Source organism: Phaenicophaeus curvirostris, chromosome 18 (genome assembly GCF_032191515.1).
Source record: "Phaenicophaeus curvirostris isolate KB17595 chromosome 18, BPBGC_Pcur_1.0, whole genome shotgun sequence".
Lineage (NCBI taxonomy): Eukaryota > Metazoa > Chordata > Aves > Cuculiformes > Cuculidae > Phaenicophaeus > Phaenicophaeus curvirostris.
Window position 1 is genome coordinate 8,293,867 of NC_091409.1, and position 25,573 is coordinate 8,319,439.

General features: G+C 48.5%; 1 protein-coding gene across 1 annotated transcript; it reads right to left on the minus strand.

Moving 5' to 3' along the window:
* Nucleotides 1-8,275: 8,275 nt before the first annotated feature.
* Nucleotides 8,276-23,188, minus strand: RAD21L1 (RAD21 cohesin complex component like 1). The gene is made up of 13 exons (XM_069872108.1): nucleotides 22,899-23,188; nucleotides 20,922-21,051; nucleotides 19,506-19,605; nucleotides 17,611-17,717; nucleotides 17,024-17,209; nucleotides 16,070-16,171; nucleotides 15,075-15,185; nucleotides 13,783-14,012; nucleotides 12,374-12,476; nucleotides 11,460-11,608; nucleotides 10,711-10,800; nucleotides 9,924-10,001; nucleotides 8,276-9,247 (listed from the first exon to the last, which is right to left on the minus strand). The coding sequence occupies exons 1-13, from the start codon at nucleotides 23,049-23,051 to the stop codon at nucleotides 9,059-9,061; spliced, it is 1,728 nt and encodes a 575-aa protein (XP_069728209.1). The 5' UTR covers nucleotides 23,052-23,188; the 3' UTR covers nucleotides 8,276-9,058.
* Nucleotides 23,189-25,573: the final 2,385 nt, after the last annotated feature.

Here is a 25,573-nt window from a genome sequence, read left to right on the forward strand (position 1 = left end):
CCTTATTTTCAGAATGAGGAACATGGGGAACGTCTTGCAGGACAGAGAAAGAATGTGGGAGAATCCCTTGCTTGGGAGTTGATCCTCATGGAGCTGACGAAACCAGCTTGTGCCCCAGGAGAGATGTGTCAGCTACACAGGCTTCGTAGAGACCCTGAGCAGCCCGAACCTGGCATCAGAAACAGGTGCCAAGCCCAGCCGGCAGCCAAAACGTTCATTCCCGCCCATTAACCCACCAGGATGCACAGTCCTGGCTCTGTAGCACAACCCAGGTGAGTACATAGACACCGGGAGTGATGGTAGGACGATTTGAGAAGTGCTGGCTTGTCCCCACGTCTGGATCCCCCAGCGGAACCCTGCTCAGCCCAGCACCTCTGCGGCCACTCCTGCTCCTCAGGAACGCAGGTAGGGCCAGGGTCTGATGGTCCAACTTACCCGCAGCCAGACATCACGCTGCAAAACACCTACATTTGCTTCAGCATCAAATCATAGAACTGTTACGGTTGGAAAAGATCTGTAAGATCATCAGTTCCAACGATACTGCCAACCTAATAAACCATGTCCCAAAGTGCGACAACCACACGTTTTTTGAACCCCTCCAGGGACGGGGACTCCACCACTGCCCTGGGCAGCCTCTGCCAGTGCTTCACCACCCTTCAGTGAAGAAATTTTTCCAAATATCCAATTTAATCCTCCCCTGGTACAAATTGAGGCCATTTCCTCTCACCCTACAGCCTGTCACTTGGGAGAAGAGAGCTTTTAGGCAGTTATAGAGAGCAATACAGTTGCCCCTCAGCCTTCTCTTCTCTAGGCTAAACATCTTGCCAACCACCCCAAAATGCAGCTCAGGGGAGCAGCAGGATGAACAGTGCCCATTGCAAGGTACAACACCCTCACCTGGAGCCAGTGACAGCCAAGCTCCCTGCAGATCCCCCAGCCCAAAACGGAACAGAAAGGCAGCTCTTTTAGGAATAGCAGCACAATAGTACTTATTCTGTGCAACAGAACAGACCTGGGGAATTCACACTGAATAAAAGCAATGGTCCTCGATAAGGAAACAGCCACGTTAAAGCACGAAAGGCTGGTACCCCACAGGGGGTGGAATGGAGCACAACAAGGCACAGGGGCCTCTGGGCCCTGGAATTGGAGCCCACCTCACAGCATGCTGCGCTGTGACTGCTCTGAGCACTTTCTGTGCTGCTGTGGTCAGCAGGGCTCAGCTCCAGCCAGGGCTCAGGCAGCTGCTGCTCCCCACGTCCAGCACCAGCACAACCAGACACGGCACGCGCCACATCCCCTCCAGCAGCCACTCCCTGTGATCCCCTCAGCAAGTTCCCAGGGCCAAGAGACCTCCATGCTGCCCAGGGGTGGGTGACACCACCAGGCTCTGGCTGCTCCTGAGCTGCACGCACCCCCAGCGGGTCCCCATCTCCTGGCGGCACAGAAGGGATCTGGGGCACCGCTGACCCACAGATCTCACCAGGATGGTGATGCAAAGCGAGATCACAGAATCACAGAATCACCAGGTTGGAAAAGACCCATTGGATCATCGAGTCCAACCATTCCTATCAATCACTAAACCATGCCCCTCAGCACCTCGTCCACCCATCCCTTAAACACCTCCAGGGAAGGTGACTCAATCCCCTCCCTGGGCAGCCTGTTCCAGTGCCCAATGACCTTTTCTGTGAAAATTTTTTTCCTAATGTTCAGCCTGAACCTCCCCTGATGGGTGGCAGAGCAGGGACAGCACCAGCAGAGCACCCCGAGGCTCAGCCCGGCACCCCAGGGAGGATCACCCCAAGAACTGAGGCTCACCCATAGTTCTGGGATTGCTTCCCCGCTCCACACTGCATCCCCCATCACACCAGCAATGGATGGACAGCAAGTCTTGCTCCTCCTAGAAGCTTCCTGCATGGGAAGTGGAGCCATGGGACCCCTGGAGAGACCCTGGCCATCGGCCTGGTGAACTCAGACTCCCCAGCCCAGGGGTTTTGCAATCTCTGAGGTGTCTCCCTGTGCTTGACTTCTGCAGGGTTCAGGAGGCGCCGGCTGCCGTGCTGGCCCGAGCAGCCCCACCAGCTCGTCCCGTCCCGGCGGGGAACACGCAGAGATGGTGCCAGAGCAGGCGGGCCCGTTCGGCAGCCCCAGCTCTGCCCTCGGCACGAAGCCGCTGCTGCATTTCCCCACATTTCTCGCTCGCTGCTTCCTTCATCAGGGTTCCCAGCACCCTGCCTGCTGCCAGATTCCCCTGTTTTCCCTGACGCATCCTGCGTTAGGAGAGTTTTGTGATGGTGGCAGCAAGCCCAAGCGTCTAAGAGCAGCTTTCCTGCTGCTGAGAAACCTCGGGAGAAGAACTATGCCCAGTACACGCTGGTGGGCGCCTTCTCTGCTGGCCCTTCTCCATACTTCCAGCGCTAACGAGGTTAAAAGCAGGCAGCAACAAGGGGAGGGAGATCACAGCTTTGCTTTTCCAGGGAATAAAAAGAGCTCTGAGGGAGAGTTCCCTGCTTTTGCGGTGTGGCTCTGCTTTTCCTTCACGCTAAAAATAAGCAAAGTGCTGAGCACGGCAATCAACCGGAGCCCGATGTGGGACAGAGCGCTGCGTGCCTGTAACCAGGAGAGCTTTGTGTTGGAAAAGGACTGCGGTGCAGTTGGGTGGTGGTGGGAAGAGGCAGGATTTGGTAGCCAGGGCTGCTGCCGAGGCTGGTAGAAGCGTTGGCTCAACACCACAGGGCAAACACCGGCTGCCTGGCACACAGCGGTGGCCGTGCCTGTACTCCGACTGCTGCCACGGGGGATCTTTTGGGGGCCTGGCTCCCGAGGAAATTTGCAGAGTAACTGGTAAGAACTAAGGTCAGCCTCTCAGGCCCAGGGGCTGCTTTGCTCCTGCTCAGGAGTTTCCAAAGGAGCAGAGATAACTCCAGGAGCCGGAACGCTTTTTCATCAGAATCACTTTTGAGATAGTCAAGTCCAACCATCCCTGTCCACTACTAAAACCATTCCCGAGCATCTTATCTGCCTGGGTTTTAAACTCCTCCAGGGATGGGGGCTCCACCACCTCCCTGGGCAGCCTCTGAGAACCATTGTGGTGAAGAATTTTTCCTCAGGTCCAGTCTGAACCTGCCCTGGCACAACTTGAGGCCATTTCCTCTCGTCCACTTGGGAGAAGAAACTAACAGGCCCCTCAGCACAACCTTTTTTCCAGGAGCTGCAGAGAGTGATGAGGTCTCCCCTCAGCCTCCTCCAGACTAAGCAGCCTGAGATCCATCAGCCACCTCTCATAACCCTTGTTCTCCAGACTCTTCCCCAGCTCCGTTTCATTCTCCGGACACGCTCCAGCCCCTCCACATCCTCCTGGAGTGAGGAGCCCGAAACCAAACCCAGGATTCAAGCTTCAGCCTCACCAGCGCTGCTCCAGCTCACATCAGAGCACAGAACCCTGGGCAAGAGCAGGGACAAAACGCACAGGGTGCTTATGCAACACCACCAGCAAAATCAATTCTGCTCAGAGGGGCTGGATCCTGTAATGAAACACCAGAGCATCTCCTTTTATTCTCTTGTTTGTTCAAAACCGCTGAGCTGACACCCAGAGATTACAGGAAAACAGAGCCCATTCGAAAAGCTCGGGTTATGCAGCTCATCGCTTTTCCAGCTGACCTGGCTGCGGTGCCAAGCAGGGAGGCAGCAATTCCTGACCCTCGGTAGCTAAAAATAAGGTGGCAGACCAGAGGGAACAGGCTGGTCTCTTGCTGCGGCCTCTGGAGCAAAGGAAAAAGGAGAAGAGCTCCGTGACGAATGCTGTAGCAGCAGCAAGGGGAGTAAGAGCAGGATAGCTGGGACACAGACCCTGCGGTCTCACCCGGGGCTGGGGATGCGTGTGAGGATGCGTCCAATCCTGCACGTGTGCTCTGCTGGGAGCTGAGCCGAACGCAGGAGGAAGAGCCTCCTCCTTCAGCATACAGAGGCAAAAACATGGAAGGGAAATCCAGCTTTCAGTGCAACAGCTGCTCCTCCCCTCCACACGCCCGCGCGGTCACGGCGCAGCGGAAGCAGGGCTCCCGTAACCATCATCCACCTTGAACCCGGGCTGGGAAAGACGGTGGTCACAGCCAATTATCCCTGGGTCTCCACACCGCTGGGATGGCCTGCTTTGAAAGCGCATTCACCCCAGCCTGCTGCAACACGGCCAGCGCAGGCACTGTCGCCTCCCGACCCCTCGCCAGGGCCCTCTGCAGCCTGGAAATCAGGATTTGCACCTTCTTAGAATCATAGAATCACCAGGATGGAAAAGACCCACCGGACCATCGAGTCCAACCATTCCTATCAAATTCTTGCCCAAGGTCACGGCCAAACACACCCCATGCCAGGGAAGCAGGGGGGACACTGATGTTTTATAACACGACAAATGCACAGCAGCAATTTCTGTGCGACAACCGGGCAGCACTGACCTTGCGGAGAGGAGAAAAAAGGGAGCACCCAGCTCATCAATCAGCTCGTAGGCATCCTGTGTCCCTTCCAAGAGGGAGCATTAAATAATAAAACCTCAATTGCAGAGCAGCTCCGGCTCCTGCAATGCCCCACGGCACCGGGAGACACGTGGGGATGCTGTACAGGCAGATGTGGGTCTGGTGCACGTGATGTGGTTCTGGTGCATGTGTTGTGGCTCTGGTGCATGCAGGGAGGGTCTGGCAAGTGCATTGCAGGTCTGGTGAGCGCAATGTGTGTCTGATCACAGAATCACCAGGTTGGAAAAGACCCATCAGATCATTGAGTCCAACCATTCCTATCAAACACCATGTCCCTCAGCACCTGGTCCACCCATCCCTTAAACACCTCCAGGGAAGGTGACTCAACCTCCTCCCTGGGCAGCCTCTGCCAGTACCCAATAACCCTTTCCATGAAAAATTTTTCCCTAAAGTCCAGCCTGAAATGCAGGCTGCGTTGATCCAGCACATGGAATACGACTCTGGTGCATGTGATGCAGGTCTCACGCATGTCCTTCGAGCCCCGGCGCACGCAGTGTGGGTTTGGGTACCTCCAGTGTGGGGCTGGGGAGCGTGACACGGCTGCGAGGGACCCACGCGTGTGATGTGGGGCTGGTGCCCGTGATGTGGGGCGTGAGATGTGGAGCCGCTGCGCGTGCTGTGCGGGGGACCCTCCCCGAGCATCCCCTGCCCCCCCAGCCCCTCTTACCTGCGCGGTGCCCGGCTCCGGGCTGGGGGCTCAGCGACCTGCGGGGAAGGCAGAGAGGGGGCGGTGAGCGGCGGCTGCGCCCCCCCGGGAGCCTCCCGACCCCCAAACCCCGCGCCCCCCCTCGCCTCCATCACCTGCGCCGGCCTCCATGGGTGCGGCGGGGCGGGATGCAGGGATGCAGGGATGGGGATGGAGCAGGGTGGGAGGGAGGGAGGGAGGGATGAGCCTCGCAGCTGCGTGATTTGCCTCCCTCCTCTGCGCTCTTAAAGCGACGGCGGCGCGGGTGCCCCCCCTCCTCCTTCTTCTCCCCTCTCCCTCCCCGCCGGGTTTTCCCCCCGTTTCTATGGAAACTCCGCTTTCATAGAACCATAGAATCACCAGGTTGGAAAAGACCCACCGGATCATCGAGTCCAACCATTCCTATCAAACAGTAAACCATGTCCCTCAGCACCTCGTCCACCCGTGCCTTAAACCCCTCCAGGGAAGGTGACTCAACCCCCTCCCTGGGCAGCCTCTGCCAGTGCCCAATGACCCTTTCCGGGAAAATTTTTTCCCTAACATCCACCCTGAACCTCCCCTGGCGGAGCTTGAGGCCATTCCCTCTCGTCCTGTCCCCTGTCACTTGGGAGAAGAGCCCAGCCCTCCTCTCCACAACCTCCTTTCAGGTAGTTGGAGAGAGCAATGAGGTCTCCCCTCAGCCTCCTCTTCTCCAGGCTAAACACCCCCAGCTCTCTCAGCCGTTCCTCATAAGGCCTGTTCTCCAGCCCCTCACCAGCTTTGTTGCTCTTCTCTGGACTCGCTCCAGAGCCTCAACATCCTTCTTGTGGTGAGGGGCCCAGAACTGAACACAGGATTCAAGCTTTGCGGGGCTCAGCTCCACATCAGAGTCAATCCGGTTTGTGTGGCCCCTGCTCTGCGCTTGGCGCCAGCTCCTCTCCCCCTGTAACCTGGTAGGAGAAGGAGGAGGAGGAAAGGGCCATTCAGCCTTTGGAGCCCCCCTTCTTGTCATTCTCATCACACTTGGTCTAATTCTGAGACATCTGTGTGCTTCATTAATGACGTGTTTCCCTAAGGTAAAATAAACAGGCAAATAAAGGTGGTTGCCCCCGTGTCCACACCTGCAGGTTGGTCAGGTGGGAGCGGCACACCCAGTGCAGGGGCCAGGAGCGAAGGGCTGGGAGCATCAGCACCACTGAGCTCAGGGCTGGCACCTGGAGTGGGGACTCCCAGTGTCCTCCTGCACACTTTGTGGGGAATCACTGAATCCCAGGATGTGCCAGGATGGAAAAGAGCTTTAAGGTCATCAAGCCAAATCATAAACCCAGCACTGCCAATGCCACCACCAAGCCCTGTTTGCAAGCACCACATCCACACAGCTTTTAAACCCTCCAGGGGTGGGGACTCTACTGCTGCACTGGGCAGCATCTGCCAGTGCCCAAGAACCCAATCTGTGAGGGAATATTTCCTGATATCCAATCTAACCCTCCCCTGGTGCAGCTTGAAGCCGTTTCCTCTCATCCCATCACTTGTCTCTTGGGAGAAGAGCCCAGCACCCACCTCACCACAACCTCCTTTCCAGGAGCTGCGGAGAGCAATGAGGTCTCCCCTCAGCCTCCTCTTCTCCAGGCTAAACACCCCCAGGTCCCTCAGCTGCTCCCAGAACCCCTGGACTCCAGACGCTTCCCCAGCTCTGTTCCCTCCTCCATATGCACTCCAGCAGTGGCATAGCACCCGTCATTGCTCAAGCGCAGGCTGGTTCCTCATGGTATTCCATACACATCCTCCTGTAGCTGTCGAGCCTAATCTTTTCCAATTATTTGACAAGCAAATATCCAATGCGAGGCTGCTTGGTAGCCACCGAGTGAGTTACCGTGGCCCACGGGGCTCCTGCTCTGGTGCTGCGCTGGCCCCACAGCTGAGGGTGGCTGCAGGCTCCCTTCCAGCAACAGGGAGAAAGGCGAGCTGTACACGTACCTGTGTCACAGGTACACGCGTAACATCCGACGTGCCTGCCCATACATGGAATTACAGAGGGAAAGTGCTCAAGAGTCAGCAGCGCTGGAGCAGAACTGACTCCTAGCTCGGATCCAGACCTGGGTCTCGCAGATGAGCTTGGCCAGCGAGGGTGAAAGCCCAAGGCCTCGCTTCACCCCATGTGCAGGGAGGTGGTGTGCCTCTCCTGCCCTCACAGGCTCCTCCTGGAACTCCCCCTGTGCTCCTCTCCCAGTTCTGACAAACCTGTTTGGTAAATACACACAAGCCTTCCTTCCAGGACTATTTCCTGCCAGGTTTGTACCTCGTTTATTCCAAAACACAGCTTGGGTTTGATGTCTATATATTCTGCCCCTCATTTGTTCCTGCCTGCCTCCAGCCTCCTTTTGTTTCCCTCTTTCCTGGTGAATCCAAGGCGCAGCCTCTCTCCTCAGAAGGAAAACTAATGAGTTATCGCAGCTGCTGCCACCGAGCTGCTCTCATCCCGTGGCACGGCAGCAGCTCCAGTGCGAGATGCAGAGTCATTTCAGAGAGCTTCTTGGGGAGAAAAACGGCTTCTTGCCCAGGCTGCAGCACTCTGATTCCTGGGATGTGCCCTGCAGGGCACCAGCAGACGGGACACTGCTGCAGGGAATGAGGGAGAGGCCTCCGGCTCCTCCTTCTGCCCCAGGCTCACTCCCAAGGCCGAGACCAAACCTGTTCCTCACCCCAGGCTCTGGAACGAAACTGCCAAGCCTGGCCCCAAAGAGAAGAGAGGAAGGAGCCTCCCTCAAGTACCTGATTCCTCACGTTCCCTGACCTCTGCCCACACCTAAGGAAGAGCAGGTGCAGGCAGGGCCAGACGCAGGTGAGTGAACACCTGGAAAGCCAGGATGACAACATCATAGACCCCTTGCCAGTTTAAGGTAATCACTGCCAGCCCTGGCTCAGGGGGGAAACCCAAAGGTGAGATGGCTGCTGGTTTTGATCCTTCAGAGCTAAGGAACAGAGGAAACACTGTCTTTTGATTTTTATTGCTTTCGTATTAAAAGGCAGACATTCCTGCACCACTATTATCATAGTCTGGAGCATGGAACACATGCACCCACTCCCCATGGCACAGGGCTGACAGAACCAAAACCACCACCCTCCCAAAATGACAAGGAAGAACACAAAAACTTACCCTAAACCAAATGAAAATGCAAAGAACCAGTAATGTTTTGGTTTAACACCCAGTTTTAAATAGACCCACACAAATACTAGCATCAATCTTTACTTAAACATGCTCCAGAAGGCTTAAAACTGCGGAATTTTTAAGGAACGGGATTTCTTCCTGCACTGTATGCGTCTTTTCCTGGAACAGCGTAACTTCTCTCTGCCTGAACACACAAAACCAACGCTGGAGCCAGGAGCTCTCCAGACCTTAAATATCAAAACCTGACCATTCTCTGAAAGGAATAATTTCAAATAGATGGATTTTTTAAAGTGATGGCGAGAGCTTAACAGACTTCTCTTGCTGCTGGCATTGGGTAATTAACACACACAAGCCCCATTAAAAACAATTCAACCTCTGCAGCTGGTCTTCCATAAAATCCCTCCCACTATAATCCCTGCTGTAGAATATGCATTTTAGCAGTATTTTAGTAACAGAATTGGTAATCATTCATTATAGAAACATCAGCATCAGAAAGGAACGTGCCAGGGAGCGCCCCAGGAACCAACATGGATACAGCTCACCTGCAAGAGTCAGCAGCTCTGAGAAAACCAAACAAAAGCACGCTCTGCTCCATCACCATGACTTGATGGGATTTCCAGCCATAGTCCAGGAACAACACTGGCTGAAAAATGTAGGATAAGATCAGTGTTCTGTGGCTGATCCGAACAACATGCGATTTCAGGGAATGTTGAACCGGGGGCCGATGGTGGCTGTGATATCAGCAAAGGGAGCACGCTGAGCAAGCTCGATAACCAACTGCTTCTTCAGAACAAGGAAGATGTAGAACTTGGCTGCAGCTTCTTTCCGGTTGTTTTGCTGACAGAGCTCCCGAAGACTGAAAGACCGCATCCCTGATTCCTTCAGGTGCTGCGCAAAGGAACAAAGGAAATGGGTCAGGCCAGCTTGCCTGCCATTAAAACTGCATCCTGCCAAGTCTGAACCAAATAGAGTGCTGCTTGGCATGAGTTTTTGCTGCTTGAATGCTTTGAGTCAGTCCCTATCGTGGCCTCTGAATTTATGCTAGTGGCTTCTAGCATTTTATCACCTTAGCATTGGTAGCCCCTGCACACATTACTGAAATCTCACTATGCCCACAGTTCCACTGAATTCAACTCAAGTCAGGCCAATGATAGGGGTGTGGCTGGAGTGGCTTCCATCACTCAAACCAATAAGAACAATTGCGCACCCTGTTCTTTGGATACAGCTATGCCAGAGACATTTCAGTCACAGCCAGCTAAGTGTTATTATTGCCATTGTTTAATGGCTACACATACATGTAAATTTTTATTTATGGGCATTCATAGAATCATGCAGTGGTTTGGTCTGGAAGGGACCATAAAGCCCACCCAGTGTCAACCCTCTGTGTTGCACAGAACCTTTGAAATGCATTCACATTAAGCAAAAAAAAACCCAAAACAAAAAAAAAATCAAAACAAACCAAGAAGACCCCAAAGTCAAACCCCAGCCCCAGGGAAGAGCCCTGTGCCCTCTTGCCCACATTTGCATTTCTCCATGGCCTTCCTCCAAAATCCAGCATTGGTACCTGTAAAGTTTTTAGTAACTGAAGAGTTCTTTTGCTCCACCTCATTTCTTCACCATCTTTCCCATTCCTTCTTAGGTCCTTGAGAGAAAATAGAGCAGAAGGTTAGACAGCATGCGTAAAAAGTCATACACCATGATGAGAAAGAGACCAGAGCTCTCATGCAATTGAAAATCCAACTGGAGCCGGGCATTTTGATGGTTGTACTTGGGAAATCTGGGACCTCTGGCATCTCTGTGATCATGTGAGGCTTTGTGAAGCAGAGCAGAGAATGTTAACTATGTTCTTTCTGCTTCAGAGAGGCAGATTGGGCACAACAACATGTTAAGCGCTATGGAATGGTCCTATTGAGCCTTGGGGAGGCAGCCTCACATGATACTGTTCTGTGCGACTGGGGTTCTGGCAGCATGGGTACTGGTCATGGGCCAGAAAGGTTGCTCAGAAATTCAGCTTTAGGTTTTGAGCTGAACTTCTGTAGTCAACAGCAGAGGATTGCCCTTGTTTCAGAATATTCACACAGCTGTTAAGGTCATAAACTGTTTCCTTCTTGATGGAAGCACAACTTCTAAGTAAGGAGCTGCTTCCCTCAGACTCTAACTTTGCATGTTGGAATGCACCTACCCCTGATTATCGAGCTATTAGAGTTTTTGACTGGACAAGTAAGTACTAAAGATGACGTTCATACACCAAAAGTCCCTTTAAGATCATGATGCCATCACTCATTTTTAATATTTCAGAGAAGAGCACAGCTCTGGAACCAGCCCAAGCTGCCAGTTCCAAGGACACGTACATTTGTTAACTCTGCTTGCTGCATTCTGGCTTCATGGTCCAGGGAATTGTTCACCAGTGATGAGCTCTCAGAGAATGCCCTTCCGTTCTGCTGTTAGAACAGAAAGGATGATCAATAGACATCACAATTTCTGCAAACAATATAATTGTTAAATACTTCATTCTGCGGGGGGAATTTATTATAACAAACGTTTTCCAAAACTGATTTCATAGTTGCTGTTTCTACTACGGCTTTTCTCACACAGGAAAGGATCTTGCTTTATCCTACAGTTGGGTCTACCACGACAGACTCAGTTTGGGCACAGCCTACATTTTCTGCTGCCATTAGGTCTGATTTTGTCATTCTTTTTCAACTTCAGTGAGCCTCAGATCCTCTAACAGTTGCCCTTTCACATTAGCTGAAGTAAAGACAGCAGAAACAGAATTTCATATTGCTTCAGTATTTCCTCAGTTTGAGATACAAAAGAATCCTTTTTATGAAGGGTAAAAACTGATTATCTCTTCAGTATACAGGCTGCATTTCATATTAAAGTTCTGTTTATACTTAGTGATTAGTCTGTAACCTATATTGATTAACAGACATTTTAATTAATAGTTCAATTCATGGTGAGAAGCTTTTGTGCCACAAGCCACTTCACACCATATCAGAGGGCTCTAGAATCTTTTTCAAACATACATCAGGAATTTCTTAATGTGTTTTAAACGGAATCTCAGCATAAAATGAAACCAGTAAATAAATTTAAGTCTCTAAAATGTTTGGAAGCTGCTCATTACAGTTTCACCACAGATATCCTCAGTTCTGTTTCTGTTATCCCATGATGTCAACATAAACGAATCATTTCCAGCTTTTCTCTCAGTCTCCGAATGAACTGAACTTGGCTCTTCTACTGTTGGCATCTCTGTATTAATGAAAAGATAAGGTTTAAAGAGGAAATTACTGTGAATCTCTGTCCTGAAAAAAAAACATTGAAAACCAAAAATCACACCTGAGGTAGTGATCTTTGAGAGTAAGAGCCAGAGTAAAAACAGCATAAACATCATTCCCTACAAGAGCATGGAGGAAGGAGAACCTTCCAAGAGAGTTTTCCCTTTTCTAAAAGTTGACCTTTATGGGCTTGTAGGAGGTAGTTTTGTTGATTAATGCCTGAGGCAACCATGCAGATTGTATTTCTAATAGAGAAACAGCCACATCACTACAGGAGGTCTAAATTGGAATGTTTCTTCTTGCCTGATATTATCCAGAACAGAGTCATCAAGATACAAACAGAAGTTATTTATCTGAACTTGGAAATGTGAAGAGCAGTTTGATTAAACTCAGAATAAATGGGAAACTTCTTTTTAAAAGAACCTCAACCAAATCTGCGGTTTGGTAGATGAGAGAAACCAAACGTGAAACAAAACCCACCTCCTTCTGCCACAAAAAAAGAAAAACTTGCATCTCATTTCTGTTCCAAGGAACAAAAGAACAGCAAAATACTTCTAAAAAGTATAAAACTTCCTCTTTTTTTAAATTATTAACCGCAAGTTTCCTTCACATTGAAATTCTTTGGCCTTCATTTGTAGAGTACTGCACACAAACACTGTGAACGTCTCTCTCAAACATTATGTAAACCAGCAAGCATTTTCTAGCAGCTAATCCTGCAACAATAGAATTAAAATATTACCTGTGGTTTCCTGATCCTTCCTTGTTTCCTCAATTTCAGACTCTCTCTGAATTCCATCTCTTCTCATCTTGAATCTGTGACTCTTGAAGCATTTTTCAAACAACTGAAAACCATTATTTTGGTTTGTTTTCTTTCAGAATACAATGATAGAATCTTTGCAAGCACCAACGCAAATGTATGAACACAAGTTGTATGTTAATTACTGCAACCTAGAATCCAGAGATTTCAATTAGGTCAACCTGAAAACCTGCAATTTTGTAAAAATACATTTCCTTCTGCAGCTTCAACTTTGGCATCGAGCTGCATGAAGAAATGACTTGGGAACAGCTTGGATCATTTTCCCTTGAAGACAGACAGTAAGGAGGGATGAAAGAAGGAAGCCATCTGCAGTTATTAGTGTGGATTTCTCTCCCCATGTACTGATGCATGAGTGTTTTTCATCCTCATCAAGAGCAAGGTGTAATTCTGCACTTGGACTCTAAGTGGTGAAGCTGTGCTGCTGCAGTGAACCTATGGAACTGTCTGCCTGGAGACCCAGCCTCTCCCCAGGCTGCACAGCAGAAGAAATGCACCACAATGAAATAAGGCTGCCTCACAGAGTTTGTGCCCTATCTTTCCATATCACCTCGTATACATGTTTAATCTCTCATTTGTCTTATCATCAGCTCCAAACTCACAGCTGCTTAAATGCTCTGCCAGACAATATGCAAGGACACAGGAATCCTATTTCCATGAAACAAGTACATCTTTCTTGGGCGAAACCAGCAGTAATGTCCACAGCCCCGGGAAAGCGTGGCCTGGCTCAAGTGATGGAATGACCACGAACACCCTGTCCTCTGAAAGGCAAGTCCTGACTGCTTTACAGTGGGAAGCTTCATCTCCCATTGGGAAAGTACAAAGTAAATCGGCAAACTATCTTTCCAAAGCTGGTGAAAACATAATACAGACCTCCAAACCTTATGTACCTTTGAAATAAATGTAGAAGAACTATATGGTCTAGTATTGATTACAGAGCAGAAACAAAACAGAAAATAAAGTAGGAAAAATGGACAGAAATCTAAAAGGCTGTGTATTAGCATCCCACCAGGCAGTTGCCAGTGCATGGAATAAGACATTGGCTCTCAGATTTCTTTGTCATTTGGCACTTGTTGTTAGAGTCCTGGAGATTAAAGCCATGAGCTCTACACAAGGTCTTTCTGATGAAGCAGTTAGTGGTGAATATGCAAATGATCATGAGAAACCCAACTGAACCATCCTGCAGAACAATACCTTCTGTGATGCGGCGCACCTGCAGCTTGCTGGGAGTTCACATCAAACCAAGCCTGCATAATCTCTCCCCATGAGCTCCTAGATGTGCACTGGTCTCACATGCTGTACAGCAGCATAACCTACAGGGAACTGTTCTTTACCTTTTGCAGGTCAGGGTGGACCACCGGCTGGGCAGCATGGGACAGGAGGTTGTCCACACCTCCCCATTTTTTCCACATCATTGTTTTTTTTGTTGGGGGTGCCAGGTCTAACACGTCAAGGAGGTCTGTGCAGTTGTTCAGCTGGTTGTATATAGTGCTGCAGCTGAGCTCCTTCTGCACATCCACAAGCAGCTTCCTCTTTCTTTTATTCTTTTTCCTCTGGGTGATAGCTAAATAGAGAAAGTATTAGGAAAAAAAAAAAAAGAAGTGCAGTAAGATCTATTCCCAGAACACCTGAGCACAAAAGAGCACTTGGCAAATCAAATGGACTGGGGGCTGCCTTCCCAAAACACCACCCAGCCTTGAAAATTGAAGTACGAGTTCTTGGGCCATTTCTCTAAAAGTTTTCATAATGTTTGCTCTCTGTGTTCCTGTACAGGAAAATCACATATATTTAATTACAGAAGACATATGAGTGTTGTACTAAAGAACTGGGAACATCAGAACTTAATGAGAGCTCATGAAATACCAACAAGACTGAATAAGCTATCTTTAATCCATCAGGAAGTTAATTGTTCCAAGAACTGCTGAGGTACTCAACAGGTTTTATTACCTTGTTATTTTATTAATTAATATCTGTAATTTGGCAGTTTAATCCTCTAGCAAGTTAATTAAGATGTACACAGTAAAGGCAGAAATGGCATGGATTGGTCCTATAGCCACTACTTCCTGTTATATAGCCTTAACTTCCCGAATATTATCTTGGCAGGCTGGAAAACTCCAGTATTCTGACTATTACTGTGAACAGGAACTGGTTTAATTGCTAACAGCCACCAGTGTGACAGTCGACATTTGTATTCACCCATAGAAGAAATTAAACATTTCTGGGTTTGGATCTCATTAGGAGTTCACAAAACAGAATTTTACAAAGGCCTGAAAGTTTTAAGTTTGTTGTTTTACACATTAAAATGACTGATGTGTCCCTAGCAATGAAAGTTCTTCAGCTGAAACATCAGTAACATGCCTGAAGAGGCCAGGCCTGCGCTGCCAGCACAACTGCAGAGCAGCAGGACTTGGTTTGGTGTGAAAGGAACAATAAGCAGGGAGTTGGACAGAGCTGGTGAATAACCTGATACTGATTTTGTATAATAGCTACCATAAAGAGGACTCCAGCAGCAGGAGCAGATGAAATCTAAAGCGAGAATAATCTGTTTTGCAAATATTTTCACTAACAAGGATTAAAACAAATCCAGTAAGGCAAACATTCCACAAGAAACTGACCAAGTTCTGACCTGTATCATCCACCGGCTCAAGCACAAACCCTTCTTCTTCTTTCAAGAGAAGGGTCATTTCATTCGTTAGGTGACTGACTTCGAGGGTGGCATCTGCACTGTTGGACTCAACTATAGGAAAACCCAGCAAATAACCCAAATGAAAAAAGCTTACAGCAGGGAATAGCATCTAACTCTCAAACAGAGAATGGTACCAGACAGAAACAATCAAGAAGCTATGATTTTGTCTGTAACCTCACAGTCCCTGTAAATAGTAATAATAACTGGCACTGCTGCTGCCCACATTCCACACTGCTCGCTTCCCTTTGCCAACCCCAGGCCCTGTCTGGCCAGGTGGTGGAACAGGCTCAGGAGCTGATCTGGTGAAAACCAGTCTGACGAGAAGTGTTCAGGGGGAGATGTGTTTTGTTTCAGTACGTATCTCTTTCCTGTTTCAAGCAACTGTGTGGCAGCATGGACATTTCTGTCAACATGAAAGGAACAGGTAGTTCTGGGACTCATGAAGCTTCCCTTCAGAGCTGTTTCAGACTACTCGGTTTGAAGTCACAGCAGGATGAGGGCTAAAGATGTAAAAAAATTTCCACAATCACTTTTCAAAATTAATTTCTTTCATCCATATCAAATCAAAAGAAGACAAACAACAGCTTTACGAACTACTGAGGTGTCATCTGTTGCTGCCATACGAGATCAGAAATACCTGCAGGTACAATTCAAAGCTACCATACACTCTTATTCAGTTACCCTTCTCTACAGAATGATTCACAGGATGGATCAACAGTGATTCCAAAAGGAGGCCACCTAAGAGTGTTTCTAAGTGACATCACGTTACAAACCTGGAATTCCTAGGTCAAATTAAATGACACCTAAATGGTGGATGAAGCATACAAGAATAAAAAAAAAGCAAAACAAATTAACAAATCTGAACATAACATCAGGTATTAATACAGGAAGAGATGGTTTGAGTGGGTTAGATGGAGCAAATGCTGCAAACTCACTGGCTGTGCTGTTCTCTGGCAGATCTCGTGACAATGGACGTTCTTCCTCCATATCAAGAATGTCTTTATCCAGGCCATTCTGCTCATCCCTCAACAGCATTTCTTAAATACAAAATGCAGTTTGAATCATTCTAAGCTTTAGTAGGAATGAAATAGCTGGTCACGCCTTTTCTGATCCAAGCCAAGATGCTATTTGCCCTTCTTGGCCACCTGGGCCACTGCTGGCTCATGTTCAGTTGGCTATCAATCAGCACACCCAGGTTCTTCTCCAGGCAGCCTTCTAGCCACTCTTCCCCTAGTCTGTAGCTGCACAGGGTTGCTGTGCCCCAAGTGCAGGACCCGGCATTTGGCCTTGTTAAACCTCATGCCATTGGTCTCAGCGCAGCAGGTCCAGCCTGTTCAGACCCCTTTGGAGCCTCCCGACCCTCTGGCAGATCGACACTACTTCCCAGCTTAGTGTCATCTGCAAACTGGGTAAGGGTGCACTCGATGCCTTCATCCAGGTCATTGATAAAGACATTGAACAGGGCTGGACACAGTACTGAGCCCTGGGGACACCACTTGGAACTGGCCTCCAGCTGGAATTAACTCCATTTCCCACCACTCTCTGGGCCCTCCAGCCAACCAGTTTCCCTGCCCGGAGAGCATTTGCCCATCCAGGCCAGAGGCTGACAGTTTCCAAAGCAGAATGCTGTAAGAAACTGTGTCAAAGGCTTTACTGAAGTCCAAGAAGATACATCGACAGCCTTTTCCTCATCCAGTAAGCAGGTCACCTTGTCATAGAAGGCCATCAGATTAGATTTAGTGCCAAGTAGGAAAAAAAGGAAGTATGAAAACAAGCAAAAAAATACAGCCTTTATGTTTGAAAACAATCACTTCCACTCTGCTTGTTTTCCTCTAAGACTACAAATATTTGGAAAGAAACCAGCTCTGTTTATTTATGGCAAACCCTACCAATCATGTCTGCAGTATCCTCTTCATCCCCGAAGCAGTCGTACTCCAGACAGGAAGCATAGCCATGCGGTGCAGCCTTGTGTCCACTCAGGCTGGCGGAGTTGTGATCAGCCACAAGGCTGTTACTGCTTGTGAAGATGCTGCCGTCAAAGAAGCTCTCTTTTCTTAGGGTGTCTGGTTCTTCAGCTGAATAAATACAGAATTCCCAATGCTTCATCTGCATGAATTTCAAACACATATGTATCCATTTCCTAATGTTTTAAATAGTTTTTAAGATTGTAAGACATCTCGTACCTCAAATGGAATAAACAATAAGTGATTTTAGCTAATTCAGGAAAAACAAACAAACAAAACAGAAAATGTTGGGTTTAATTCCCAGCCTCCAATATTGTTTATACTAATTAGGTAGAGTACTGACACAAGCATGAAAGCATGAGACAGTACGAGAGGCCAATCAGCACAAGCATGAAGCAGAATCACCTTAAATAACAGCTTTTTCACATGTGGAAAGGACTCAGACTGTACACGGTGTTGCAAAACCCACACTTTTCCATATGGAATATTTCTAATTTCTCAACTTCTCTCACCAAAGTTTCTATCACAGAGAAGTATATTGCTTTCGTAATCCTCTGTAAGTGTGATGTCTTCAGCTCTGCTCTGATTCAAGGTAAAATGTTCAGCAACGTCAATGGCACTGATGAAAAAAACATTATACAAAATATAGGGTGAACTGATACCCATTGACAATTTCACTGGAAAACTTGTTTCTAAGCAGTCTTCAATTCTGACACAGAATCATGGAATGGATTGGGTTGGAAGGGACCTTAAAGACCATCTATTTCCAATTCCCCCGCCACGGGCAGGGACACCTCCCACTGGAGCAGGGTGCTCCAAGCCCCATCCAAGCTGGCCTTGGAACACCTTCAGGGATGGGGCAGCCACGGCTGCTCTAGGTAACCTGTACCAAGGCCTCCCTACCCACATTGTGAAGAAATTCTTCCTAATGCCTCATCTAAATCCTCCCCCTTCCAATTAAAAGCCATTCCCCCCTCATCCTTTCACTCTATGCCCTTGTAAAAAGTCCCTCCCCAGCTTTCTTTTAGGGCCCATTTATGTTATCATAAAACCCCAAAAGACAACTTCTGGTTTTTACAGCTTTCAAAGCACCCCAGCTGAGCCTCACCTTTGCAGAGAGAGAATAACTGTTTCCCAAAGCTATTCACATCCAAGCCATTTAAAGTTTTATTGATAAAATTCATGGCTTTGGATTTCCTCTAAAAGCTAAAAATAAGCATATGGAAAAAAGGTGCTATGAGTTTAGTAAAACTGATACCTATAAGCAAGTAGGCATCTGCCTCCTTTGCTGGCCAGAGTCTATACATTTTCCAGTGCACATTGTATAGGAAAGACTGAACCTGCAGCTTCTGTAACAGCCCAATAGCTGGGGAGAGGGCCAGGGGAAAGCGTTTAGCTAACTCAGCTTTGAAATACTCCCCCAAACCCAGGAACAATGATGCAGACATATAGCCAGCAAGCTACCCCTTCAAGAAACAGAAAGTGTATTTGCGAGGATGAGGGAAGTGCCCATCCTCCTCTCTGTATTTCATAGTTCCCCACTCTCTTCTGCCATCATATTTGGGATCAGTTGAGCCTGTTCACCTTCAGGCCCAGCTGTCTCACAGGCACTTGGCACGCAGAAAGCATCTAATTAGTGTAACACCATTAGTGTAAACCAAACCACGTGGACTCTCTGGATGGGCAGAAGACACATTTTACAGAGAAAACATGGAGAGTACTTGGATAAATAACATTGTGTTGCTGCTGTATTTATAAACACCAAGCACTTACAGATCCCATCCAACTGTACTTATGACGAGGTAACCAGAAAGCCTCTGTGAAAATCTCTTATCCTGGATCTTTGGGGGCATTGGAGCCATCAGAAACATGCCTTGGCCTCCTGCTTTTTACCAGTTTTTTTCCTACATAAATGCTGATTTGTGTCAGAAAAGCCAAATAAATATGGTGGCTTTTCATCAGGAGCCAAGCTGACTCCTGCTGATAAAACACCATGACCCCAGAGAGCAATGGAGCACAAATGAGATACAGTTACACAATGCAACAGTGCAACACTGTGAGGTTACCAGCCAGAGCTTCCTCAGCTTTGTAAGATTGATACCAAATTTTACATCTCTTCTTGTGCTCAGTAAGTTGTTTGCAGGCTTCACTCTTAACAATTTATAATCCTGAAGCCTACGTTCAATACATTATTTCAATGTAAAGCTCTGTTGGTTAAATGGATTTTGAGGAGCCCTACAAAAGCACGGTTCCTGTGATTGTAGCCTGGGAGAGTTGAATTGGAATTTAGGAGAATTCAGTTATCACATCAACACAATTTCATCTGAATCTTAAACAGATAACACCAAGCATAGTGTTATATCTGAAAATACCAAGAAAAATGAATAAATACCAGGGAAGCATTTACTTTAACTCAGGTAGTGGTGTTGCAAAGTCATGAAATTCTTCAGGCAATGTAATGGTCTGGTAAGCAGCCTCAAAGTTCTCTGCTGGAAGGTCAACAAGTCCTAAAAGAGACAAAGCACATAAGCTAAGTAACAGTGCAATAAAGTGATGTCCTCCCAAGTTCTCAGAATAGGTCTCTAAACCTGCCAGGGAGGTCTGCTGCCATTCTAAACAACAGAAAGGGAAAACTTAGGCATTTTGTCAACAGAACTCCAAAGAGGAATTAAAATTCTTCATTTACAGATGCTTTTGAAGCCATGTGTTTAAAGACAGAGAGAAGTGCACTGTACAGGGCCTGACATACTCTAAATACACTGGGTTTATAAGCATCTGCTTTCAGTCCCTGAAGAATTCTCACAGCTGACATTTAGAGTTTTTCCTACCACTTTAAATAAGTTATTGCATTCTCTTACTCTCTCCAGTGCCTGTACAAGACCATTCTCCAGCATCAAATAATTATGAAATGAGACTGCAAAGACTTGGTAATCACGGAATCCTGGAGCAACTCAGGTGAGAAGGGGTTGCTGAAGGTCATCTAATCCAACCTTTTGCTCACAACAGGTTTAATGCCTAAGATCCTTCTCACCTGTTTCCGCTGACAGAGATGCCACAGCCCCTCTGGATAGCCTGTTTCAGCACTTGATCACTTCCACTGTAAATTTACACACACACCACTCCCTCACCTCTAGCTGGAGTTCCCTCACTACAGTCGTGATTATTGTTGTGCAGTGCAGTCCTCTATGAGCTACTACAGTATCTCTTAAAACAGACACCACGGTGTCTTATCTTAAGGGTTTCTTCTAGTGATTGCCAAATGTTTGCAAATACTCACTAACTAACCACAACCATATCCTTGAGAATAACGTAGAGTTGGCATTCGTTCTTCTGTGAGCAGACTGGGTCACAAAGGACGGGAAAGCAGGCAATAGAAGCTGCTGTCATGGTCTTAGCCTTTTTTTTTAGACAACAGTGCCTCCCTGTTTGTTGCCTAAGTACAAATGCTCAGCCAGTTGGAAAAGGATCCAGCTATCTCCACTCCCTTCTTGCTGGCTACATGGCTGGAGCTCAAATCACCCTGTCAGACCTGGCACTAACACACTGTTAGACAGGTTGTTGGTGCCATCAGAAATTAAAGCTAATTATCTAACAACAGAGGCCGAATCCAAGCCTCTTGTCATAAGGCCACTCAAGATACTGTTTCAGTTAAAGGAGTTAAAGACCTGAAATGGCATTAAATTAAGCCACAGCAGTGACAGGCATCACTAAGTTCCATTTCCTTTGGGATCAATAACATGTATTTAACAGAAATATCCCAAATTAACTCTTAAAAGAGAGCTGTAAAGGACACAGAGGGAAAAACACAGTGTTCTGTACATACCTGGGCGAAAGGCTGTCTTCATTTTTGCCAAAGCTTCACTGCAATCTGCCAGGAGGTACTTTGCTTTCCTGTGGTAAATCCGCACCACTCCAAGGAGCAGATGTCCAGAGGTGCGCAGAGCTATCGTAAACTTTGAGGATTTAAAACAGTTGCTCGAGAGTCAGTATTTTTGGCAAAACACTACAATGAGAATATTTCACAGCAATAACAGAGTTCCAGTAACACACATGAGTGAAGAGCTCTACAAAATCGAGAGGGCTTTGTACTGATAATGGTAGAAATGAATTTTCAGAGCCAGGGATTTCTATTTGCTTCTGTTCCTAAACATGGCCATGACAAAGCATGAATCTTGAACTCCTCTTACTACTTTACCTAAAACACCTCAGCTGACTTCCAACAGTGTAACTCAGAAAGCCACTGCACATGTCCTCATGTACGATGCACTGGTTATTTATTGTTCATGTTATTTCCTTGTTCATGCAACTAAAGGCTGTAACTATGTCCTGATTTATGGAAAGTCTTCCCACACCAAGCACACTCAAAGCAGTTGTGCTGATGTCAGATGGGACAGCATGCAAAGGAAAGCAGATTGTACTTAACTACCACCTCTGGGAAAACACTTCCAAAAAATATCAAAATCATTTAAACATTATTAATCATAATCCATGCAAGACAGACAACAAGATCCATGCTAGTAGATATGAAGCAGGTATTTCAATGGAGGAAAAAAAACTCAGCTTGTGCCAGCTGGAAGACTTGGATCTCCTGAGCCATCAATTATTGACAGTGCAAAGCATTCCTCACCGTTCCCTTGGATGCAATCGCAATGGCGAGGCCAAGGACTGAGTCATGGGTACTCGACTGCCTGCATCTGCGCTTGCTTGAGCCATACCTTATCCGTGACACACGGAAGACTGCAGCCTCTAGGACTGCACGCACTGAGCCTCTCACAAGCACTACATATGCTTAATTATATCTTAAGCTGGTTATAAAGAGGGACCTGGAAGAATTCCACTGGAAGTGGGAGGATGGTTACAATATGTTAAAAGTTATTTATTATAAGATCAGCGAAAGTGTTCTCCTCAAACGCTCTGTGTACAATTTCATGGCAGTTTCTGACTCCCTTGGCTTTGGTTATACAGCTGAGTTTTCTATCTTTTTGAGACAATTGCCTCAAATAAAAGCATTTTCTAAATCCTGTTGAACAATATCTTAAAGGGGACCTAGAGGAAAGCTTGCGGACAGGCTCTTTATCAGTGAGGGCAAGGATGGGACAAGGGGGGAACAATTTTAAGCTGAAAGAGGGGAAATTTAGATGAGATCTTAGGAAGAAATATTTTCCTGTGAGGATGGAGAGACTCTGGCCCAGGCTGCCCACAGAATTCATGCCTGCCCCATCCCTGGAAGTGTTCAAGGCTAGGCTGGATGAGGCTTTGAGCAACCGGACCCAGTGAGAGGTGTCCCTGCCCTGCAGGAACTGGATAGGTTTTGAGGTTCCTTTGAACCCAAAGCATTCCATGATTATAATATCTGCAGCTGGTACTCAAAGTCCCTGAAGAATGACCAGTGTCACCACCCTGCACTGCTGGGCTCCTGTTGCCTGATGAACAGCTCAGGCCTACGTATCATGATCCCTCTGCCAGCAGTGCCCACAGAGTGCTCCCTGGAGCTCTATCAGCATGTGGAAAAATACATTTGACTGTGTTGTGGTAACATGTTCTCACACTGTACATAAATGTATGCCACAGACCTCTGGGAGTAAAACAGCAAGTAAAATATTTATATAACTGTCATTTCACGGGATGGAGATTTTACCCGAGTGAGAACTGAATAGAGTCAGAGTAGGAGTTTACCTCACATTGGTTTTGAAAGAGCTGCAAATTCAGTCTCCACAACAGAAGAGTCCCCTTCCCTACAGGAGACACCCACCTCTTCCCCAGAGCTCGCCGGAGAACACCTCACCATTTAACAGCATACCTTTGGAGAGATAATCTTCTCAACTGTAGTCTCTAAATTGCACTCAAATATGTGAGCCTTGGTGAGCTTCTTCTCCCAGTGGGCAGCGAGCCATATCTTGGCCAACGGCCCTCGCTTGTTGACAAGAAAATGCATGTAGAACATGGTGCCCATCTCCCTGGCTCTTCCCAGGGGAGCGGTCCTGGTGCACCAAGGGGGAAAAGGGTTTCAGCGGGACCTGAGGGGATGGGGGAGACCCAGCCAGGCGCTGAGGGGAGAGGGGGATTTAGTGGGATCTGAGAGGATGAGGGCACCCACAGCCAGGCACTGAGGGGATGAGGGATTTCGTGTGATCTCAGTGGATGGATTTAGTTGGACTCTGAGGGGAAGGAGGGGATGACGAGGGGATCTAGTAGGATTCAAGGGGATGAGGGAATCCTGCTGGGCACTGAGGCAATGAGAGGATTTAGTGGGACCTGTGGGGAATGGAGGGGCAGGGGGTTTCCTGCCAAGCACTGGGAGAGTAGGTGGGATGTAGCCAGGGGATGAGGGGATTCAGCGGGATCTGAGGGGATAAGGGGATTCAGCGGGATCTGAGGGGATGAGGGGATTCAGTGGGATCTGAGGGGATGAGGGGATTCAGCGGGATCTGAGGGGATGAGGGGATTCAGCGGGATCTGAGGGGATGAGGGGATTCAGCGGGATCTGAGGGGATGAGGGGATTCAGCGGGACCCTGATTGAAGGGGGATCCTGCCAGGCAGTGAGGGAACAGGTAGGAGCCAGCCAGGTTCTGAGGGGATGAGGGTACTTGGAGGACCCTGGGGGGATGAGGGGACCCAGCCAGGCTCTGAGGGGATCCTGCTGGGAACCGAAAGGAGGAGAGGATCCTGTGGGATCTGAGTGCACTCGCTCCCCGCGGGGTCGCCCCTCAGGCGCGGCGCGTTCCCGCCAAAATGGGGGGGGGGGGGGGGGGCGGTGCCTCTGGCCGCGAGGGTGGGGGGGGGGAGCGCCCCGGTGATCCCCCCCCCCCTTCTTTGGTTCCAGGGGGTGGGGAGCAGCCCCCAGCTCCCTCCTCCCCTCAGCCTCTTTCACAGAATCATGGAATGGTTGGGTTGGAAGAATCCTCAAAGCCCATCCAGTCCCACCCCCCGCCATGGGCAGGGACACCTCCCACTGGATCAGGGGCTCCCAGCCCCATCCAACCTGGCCTGGAACCCCTCCAGGGATGGGGACTCCACCTCTGCCCTGGGCAACCTCTTCCAATGCTTTACCACTCTTTCAGGGAAGGAATATTTCCTAGTATCCAATCTAATTCCCCCTTGGTGCAACTTGAGGCCATTCCCCTGGCCCTATCATTTGTCCCTTGGGAGCAGAGCCCAGCAGCCACCTCACCACAACCTCCTTTCCAGGAGGTGCGGAGAGCAATGAGGTCTCCCTGTAGTGTCCTTTTCTCAGCCTCACCACGCTAAAACCCTGCTTGGGGGGTGGGCACCACCCCATCTCCTTCCCCACAAATGACCAGGTCCTGCTGCTCCAGGCACCTTTGATAAAACCGTTGGAGTAACCGTGAAACTGTGAGCCAACCACATCCTGAGCAGCATCAAAAGAACAGGACAAGCAAGGTGATTCTGCCCCTCTGCTCTGGTGAAACCCCACTCCATCCAGCTCTGTTCCTCAGCACTAGAAGGATATGGATGTGTTGGAGCGAGTCCAGAGTAAGCCACAAAAATGATCCAAAGCCTGGAGCAGTTCTCGTATGAGGAGATGCTAGGAGAGCTGGGTTTATTCAGCTTGGAGAAGGCTCCCAGGAGAACTTACTGCACCCTTTCAATACTCCAAGGGGGCTGATAAGAAAGATAAGAAAAAACTTTTTAGCAGGGCCCACAGCAACAGGACAAGGGGCAATGGCTTTAAACAAAAGGAGGAGAAGTTTAGACTGGATATTGGGAAGAAATGTTTTCCTGTGAGTGTGGGGAGACGCTGGCATAGGCTGCCCAAAGAGGTGGTGGATGCCCGATCCCTGGAAACATTCAAGGTCAGGTCAGTTGGGGCTCTGAGCAGCCTCGTCTGGTTGCAGATATCTTTACTCTTACAGGGGGTTGGACTGAATGACTTCCATGGTCATGATCTACATGCAGAGGGAGAAGGGTAAAATTGTGCACCCACCCACCCATACCAGTCACAGCCACCACCAAGAGGGAAAGGCAAAACATTTGCACACTTACACGTCACCAGCCAGAAAAAGAATGAGTGTGTCAGTCCTTTGTTCCATGATTTTATATTCAGGCAGAGCCCAGCGAGCCTCCTGGTGCTCCTGAGCTGCAGCCCAGCACATCAGTTGTTGCTGTATCACAAGGCACCTGTGGTTTTCCCGGTTGGCCTGGTGTCAGCTGAAGATAATTAGATCTCAATTAACAAAAGGCAAGTTTTGAGCCTCTTCCCAGTGTGGCTCTGCAGCTGGTCTTAGTGGAAGGCAGGGCTCTGCCCATCCAGCTGCCTTTGGGCAGAGCTGGTCCCCCAGCCTGGGGTTCAGGTTTTGCTTTTTGGGAAAGGAGAAGAGTTTCTGCTATAAAACACCCTTGGAGCAACACATCCCAAATGGAGATGTGAAGGAGCCCCCTCCAAGTCCCAAAGCAGGTATCCACTGCCCCTGTACCTTCTGTTCTAGCTCGAGCCCTCCCTGGTGCTGAAGCTG